Here is a 6,839-nt window from a genome sequence, read left to right on the forward strand (position 1 = left end):
AGTGGTTAAAAACTAGTTTATTTTACCATTATAAGATCATCTCATTGGGAAAAAAATATATAGGAACAAAATGTAACACACACATCAATTATTGATGCTCAAAAATAAACTAATCTAAATACTTTGAGGCTCCACGCAAGAGCTTCAAGAGAAGCATTTTGAGAGGAAGACAGTTTTTTACAAAACAATACCTAAACTTGTGACTTTGATCGTCTCTCTACCTGCTGCGCGTGCTTACTTGCACACGCCGCGAAGGTCCCCTTTTCTCCTCCACTCTCCACCCCTGCACCTCTCTCTGCATTGCTGAATGCTACTCTTTCTTTTTTCATGGAAGTACTTGCATTAATCAATCGCATGTTCACAACTTCTCTAACATGAGCATTGAATGGACGAGCTCGTTTCAGCATTTCTACGACCGTTCAAAAGATTAGATTCATTCATGAAAGTCACATCTTTCTGCAAACAGGCGCAGTATGTGGGAATCACCTGTTCTTGCGTCTGTTCTGTCCCTCAATAATCCGATCCATTTGCAAACAAAGCTTCCACATGCAACTTCTCTCGTGTTACACGCCACACCAGACTGCTTTTAGCGCTCAAGCTAATCGAAAGAATCCGGTCGATTTTCAAAACAAAAGATTTTCGTCTCAAAAAAAAAAAAATCTCCCACGGCCCTGTGGTTGGGGACCACTGGTATATATCATATATTTGCCATTAAAGCATTCAGTACACTGTAGTGTCCTCCATGCATGACAGGTTAACATCACCTTGAACTGATATATATATATATATATATATATATATATATACTTATATGATTGGAAATGACCAAATGTTGATGCAACTCAGCAGAAAAGAAAACAGAGTCCAAAGATTTGATCAGTTACCAATAAAATACTGACTGTACAGAAGTAAAGCTCAGATTTTCAGTTCTGTCTCTTTCTATAGAATTTCTCTCACTTTAAGACCTTCCTTACTGTATATATGCTCATCAGTACATGTGTGTCTTTCTTCCCATTGGTTTGGTATTAAACATTGAGTCACCTCTTTTTGCACTTCAAAGCTAAATCTTCCCTGGAACAACTTTACAGCGTAGCGTGCTGACAAGAGTGATGTCGAATTTGTTTCCTGCTTCGATGGCTTCAAGCCCGCTCATCTTAGTCACTCATCGTGAGTCATAATAAAATGCTTCATCCCTTTCCCATACACCTGTCAAACACAGTTATTAGCTCACCCTCTAATCCTCACAAAACAGGATTAAAGCCGATACCAGAGCTTGCTTGGGTGATGGCATTGTTTATCTCTGCAGCATGTGGGGCGAGATCTTGATTTCCATGTTGGGGAAAGTTCATCTTAGATTCCGGCTTACCCAGAATGCCGAGACCAAAAACCACGAGCAACAAATAAACAGGTGGTGGTGTGTGGGAATTGATGGATAACAGATAAGCTTTGACTCAGTCAGATTTCTGATTCTCATGAAGAGAAAAATAATTTTTATTATTAACTTGTCATGGCACATTAAAAATATTATTTACAAAACATTAGGCTCTTTTCCTGTTTACACACAATCAAACTGTTTTCTTTTTAAAAAAATGTTTGAATGGAAACTTTTTCCATTTTTCTTCCTCAATCATGGAGGCTGACTGTCTTATTTTCAGTCTGTGATAAATTCCATTGAAAATTTGTACACATTGTTGGAATATAAAAATATATATAATTTATTTAATATGTATTACATCCCAGATATACAAAAGCTATTCTCACATTTTTACAAGTAGAATATTTTCTATAAATATGGTAAAGATGAGAAAACCCCAGTCTGCATGAGGACAGACACAAACCTGTCAGAAAAGCTAACACCAAATAATGAAAAGTGCAGTGCTGAGCATTATAGGCTAAAAAAAAAAAATCCTGTTTGACACATATTGTGCAGGTTGCTGCAGACAAACATCCTGTTCATGATGAAAGCTGGTAAGAAACATTTGTCTCTTATTGTGAGGAGATATCTTTCTGTTGTTGGATGTTGTTTTGTTGTCATCTCTGCTTTTCGTCTCCACCAAACCCTGTTACATCAAAGAATTTCCAAGGAAATCCTTCCACTTTGCAAAAATGCTTCTTTTTATATTTTGGATTACAGTTCAAAGTGGCTAGTCTCTGCAGGTTCGTGTACAGCGCTCCATTAGAAAAGTGGTTATGCTAGCTCAGGTGGAGCTTTCTCACACAGGAAGTTCATCTGAGTCAAACAGAAACATGCTGCAGTGTGAGCCGCCAAGTCATTTTCTCAAGTATAAAAATATAATCGTGACATTAATTTCCTGCTTGCAGGGATAAAGAAATTAGCAGAGGCAGCTGCTCACAGTTCCCTTCCAGTCAGCTTAGATAGCATTGGTCTCACTTTGTTTGTGTTCCTTATCTTTTGCAGTCCTGTTAATTCCCCGCTGCGAGGCCTGGAACACGTGACAGCACATGCACCTGCGTAGAGAGTGTTTAACTCCTTCCACCACTTTACTAACATTTCCTCTCACAGCAGACGAGGAAAAGTAGAAAATGAAAGGGTCCAGGCATGCGTTGAAGGTACTGCACAGTAAAGCTTTGTCTCTCCAAGCAGGATCTTTCTTTCTGATATATCCAACTATGTGCGAGACATTGTAGGGTCCAAAACATAACGCAAACACCACCAGTGTTCCCAAAGCCATGCCAATGGCCCGCAGGCGCCGGCGCCGGTCAATGTGCTGCAGCTTGGACAGAATCCTGATGAAGTTGATGTAGCAGAAACTGCTAATGAGGAAAGGTATGCAGAAGAGCACAATGCAGAGCTCCAGGCGGACAGGGAGGAGGACCCGCAGCTGAGCCTCTGTGAAGTTTTTATAACACACTTCCTTCTGGCTCTGACCAAACACTGATGTGGAGTTTGGGGACTCATCCTGCCCAATAAACGGGACAATAAAGACAATGCTCAGATGAAGGAAAGAGAAAATCCAGAAGAAGATGCTGGCAGCGACGGCGTACACTGGCCGGCGCTTTAATGAGTGCTGGATAGGGAAGGCTACACCCAGGTAGCGCTCCACGCTGACAGCGGTGAGGAAGAAGGTGCTGTTGTAGATGGTCATGTAGAAGACAAAACCGGACAGTGGGCAGAGCACGTAGGGTAACTTCCACACCATGTTGTTCATCACCTCCTGCATCTTGAACGGCAGGAAGAGCAGGAAGAGGAGGTCAGAGATGGTCAGGTTGAGGAGCAGGATGTCTATCTGCGTGGGCTTCTGCCTCACCTTCTTGCAGAAGGTGTAGAAAGCGAGGACGTTTGCTGGGAAGCCCAGCACGAACGTAACAATGTAGACAGGGAGGCACAGCCCAGTCTGGCAATCGTGCATGTTGACCTCCTTTTTTGCCTCAAGTCAATCAAAATTGATTAAATAAACTTATTGAAAATGTATCTTCTGTTTGTGTCCTGAGCTGAAAAGCCAGCAGCACGAAGAGGTTTTGATCTGTTGAGCGGTCTGAACCACAGGACTCGGAGGCGTCTTTTTGGGTCAGTGGCCTGGAACAAACCGGACGAGGCAGCACGGTGTCCTTGTCCTCACCAATAAACAGAGCCCAATATTTTCTCTGGGACTCAGAGCACTGCAGATAAGAGGAAATAATGTTAAATACAGTCCATTGCAGGGTCAAACATGCATTTCTATACATTTCTTATATTAACTATTTTCCTAGAAATAACAAGATCATGCAAAGCATCATAGATAAACTATAATTTATTTGCCTTTAGTCTTTCTTAATACCTCCTTATCTGTTTCACAGTTTATTGAGGTCGTATATCATTCCACCATGATGGGTAAATGTACTGGTGTTGGCAAATTAACTTGTATACAAACCTAATTCTGTGTTATTGGTGGGCTGATAATGTTCTGCAACATTATCATTAATTCCCAGGCGATGTTGCCACTATATGACCAAATGTTGGATGTACAGTGAAAACTATAACCCTCATAAACCTAATTAGATAAATACACTGTGCAACTTAGTGTCTCGCGCTTCAAGGCAAAAAAGCTGTTTTTACCTCTTGCCCATTCAATTATTAAATATAAATGTGAAGATAATAAAACACAAGTAAACAAAATTTTAAAAAATAAAGAAGTTGGTTTAATTTTAACAGTCTTTTTGAAGTGTTACAAAGGAAAATCAAGTCCTTACCTTGTAGCAATCTGTGTCAGGTGTGTAAGACGGTGTAAGTAAGACAGTGACTCAATTTTTATAGCCAAGTCACAAAGCAGAAGCGTTTTTTCTGCTTTCCTAGAGACTGTGATGAAACTAGAAATGTTCCACTAACTGAAGCAACTTTCAGACTTCCCCTCTGTCTGCATTGGTGGTTTGTTGGTTAACAAACTCTCTCCTGTGCTACAAGCCTGTAGTTGCAATGCACCTTTAAGAAATGAGTGGTAATTGTGGCTTACCTCCACTGCCTCTTTCTTGGCACGCCAACATGTGGTTATTACTCAGCTGTGTTGTTTGATGTCCTCGATTCCCCCAGCTTTCAGCTCCAACCTGCCTTCATCTGGCACAGCCCCTTATTTACATGATAATCTATACTTTCAGTGGGGATAATGGAAATTATTAGAGATACTGCCACTGTTTATCTGCCACACTCACCAGACACGGTTTCCCTAGTAACTACTGGCCCTCTTTTTGTAGTCCTTTCAAGGCTGTTTTATTGTGAGATATTAAATCATACTTAGTTATCCACAAAAAACACGCTCCTCCGTGAATGTCGTTTGATCACGACTGACGGAAATGGCCTGTTGTCAGAGCAATCCCTCTCTGCTCAACATGTGGTGTGGGCAGCAGGGCCAGCCGACAAACACAAGCTTGCTGTTTGGATAGTCTTCTAAGTCAGACAATAAAGAATAGTAATAAAGCATGACAGAGCTGAGGCAGACGGGACTTGTTTAGCCTCATTACATGAGACAGTCCTGAAGTTGAAAGACTCCCAGACAGCGTTTGTGCTCTTAACACCTAATATCACAACTGCAAGGTTAAGTTTTGTTGAACAAGAGACACAGGTAGCCAAGTTACTCCTAGTTAATGTTTGACAACAGGAGAGGCAAATTATTCTAAAGTCATACTGACCTAGGGGTGTAAACGGCACTCATTTATTTGTTTTGTGTGTCTTACAATGGTGGTTTCAGTTTAACTGAGAATTTGAACACTTAAGACATTGGTTTTAGTTTTATTTATCCACTTTCTGTTTGAACAATTTAGTCTTAGTTTGACTCCCGAACATCCAACTTTTAACACTAAACAAACAATGTATATATTTTCTGTCAAATTATTAACAGGTAGGCCAGATGCTAATGCTGCTTTTCTTTCCGGAACTAGGAAACACAAACTCATAACCCCAATTTTTGCTTCCCTCATGTGCGTCCCGGTAGTGGGAATAGAATTTAGTAGTATTTTAAGCTGTTGTCAGCGGTTGGTTCAAATTTAATGTAAATATATATATATATTTAATTATTAAATCACATAAAATATTTGACATGAAATATGAAGATAAACAATATCAGCAAATAGAATAGTCTCTCAATTAATCTCTTTTGCTTTGTCTGTAGTTGGCCCTAAGCTGTAAAACCCTCTTTGAAGTTTTAGGTCTTGCCCAATTCTATGACCCTTTGTACACATATATGAACAAAAGTGCTCAAAAACCAATGACATAGAGGTAGTAAGTGTGACTTTTACTCCCCGACTTTCATATCACTATGGGAATGAAAGCGCCCTTCTGTCATTTTCCTCAATATTATTTTCCTTTATCTATTTTTTTTTTTTTTTTTCATTTTATTTTATTTTTTTGGTACAGCGAGAAGACCCTAGTTTTCCTTGTGGAGTTTGCATGTTCTCCTCATGCATGCATGGATTCTTTGGTTCCTCCCACAGTCCAAAAACATGCGTCATGGATTCATCGGTGACTAAATTGTCCCTAGGTGTAAACAAAAGTGTCTGTTGTTTGTCTCTGTCTGGCCCTGTGATGAACTGACAACACTGTACAGGGTATAAACCACCTTCACCCAGCTATAGCTGGTCAACTAAAGAGGAATATACACTTACTGGTCTCTTTATTACGTAGACCTTGCTAGAACCGGGTACAATATTTTAGTGAATTATTTATTCACATTGTCATTTATTTAGCATTTCCAGTGCTTTGAAACCAGTTTTGTTTGGTTTGTTGTGATACATAAAGAAGATTGTGTTGAAATATTGTGCAGTATTTCTAATGTTTGATGTTCAAATGTTGTGCAAGTCGTGGGTTCCAATGTAAGATTTGAATTTACAGAACTACGTCAGAGCTTCCCGATATGCAGTCTGACCACAAACCACAGAACTCTGTGATGTTTTATCATTTCATCACTTCAGGAAAGTTAAGGCCGATCAGCCTGGCAGTTTGTTGAAAGAAAACAAATCAAAAGAAAAATGCATACAAAGTTGTTTTTTTTCACTCGCACCTTTCATATTCTATTTATTTCTTATCTCCCAAAGCATTATCTGAGTTGGAGTATTATTTTTCACTCTCAACCTGCCCCCAGTGCCAGAGCAAAATCTTACGCAAAGCACAGCGTATGCAAAATAAGTCATGCAAGGTTTGATCAATGGACATTTCTGCTTTTATCTATTACCTTTGGGAAGATTAGGCAGGCCAAAGACGAGGTTTTCTGAAACATTGATGTTTGTTTGCTCTGAAAAAGTCTAGCTTCATTTTGCAATGCAAAGTAACTGCACTTTTGAACCAGCAAATCCACTTTCCACTGAAAGGAAGCTTTCTAGAATGTAACCAAAAATCTATTTTTAATATG

General features: G+C 39.6%; 1 protein-coding gene across 2 annotated transcripts; it reads right to left on the minus strand.

Annotated features, from left to right (window-relative positions):
* Positions 1 to 1,485: 1,485 nt before the first annotated feature.
* On the minus strand, positions 1,486 to 4,752 carry LOC112143761 (free fatty acid receptor 2). Of its 2 annotated transcripts, none has more exons than XM_024267954.2 (2): positions 4,452 to 4,752; positions 1,486 to 3,621 (listed from the first exon to the last, which is right to left on the minus strand). In XM_024267954.2, the coding sequence occupies exon 2, from the start codon at positions 3,369 to 3,371 to the stop codon at positions 2,373 to 2,375; it is 999 nt and encodes a 332-aa protein (XP_024123722.1). In that variant the 5' UTR covers positions 3,372 to 3,621; positions 4,452 to 4,752; the 3' UTR covers positions 1,486 to 2,372. The 2 variants fall into 2 exon arrangements, with proteins under 2 accessions (XP_024123722.1, XP_024123723.1); XM_024267955.2 differs by lacking the exon at positions 4,452 to 4,752 and adding an exon at positions 4,192 to 4,419.
* Positions 4,753 to 6,839: the final 2,087 nt, after the last annotated feature.

Source organism: Oryzias melastigma, linkage group LG16 (assembly GCF_002922805.2).
Source record: "Oryzias melastigma strain HK-1 linkage group LG16, ASM292280v2, whole genome shotgun sequence".
In the NCBI taxonomy this organism is placed as follows: Eukaryota; Metazoa; Chordata; class Actinopteri; order Beloniformes; family Adrianichthyidae; genus Oryzias; species Oryzias melastigma.

What these genes read in the sequence shown, in the direction of transcription:
- LOC112143761 (XM_024267954.2), bottom strand. Translation starts at nt 3,371, where the DNA reads ATGCACGATTGCCAGACTGGGCTGTGCCTCCCTGTCTACATTGTTACG.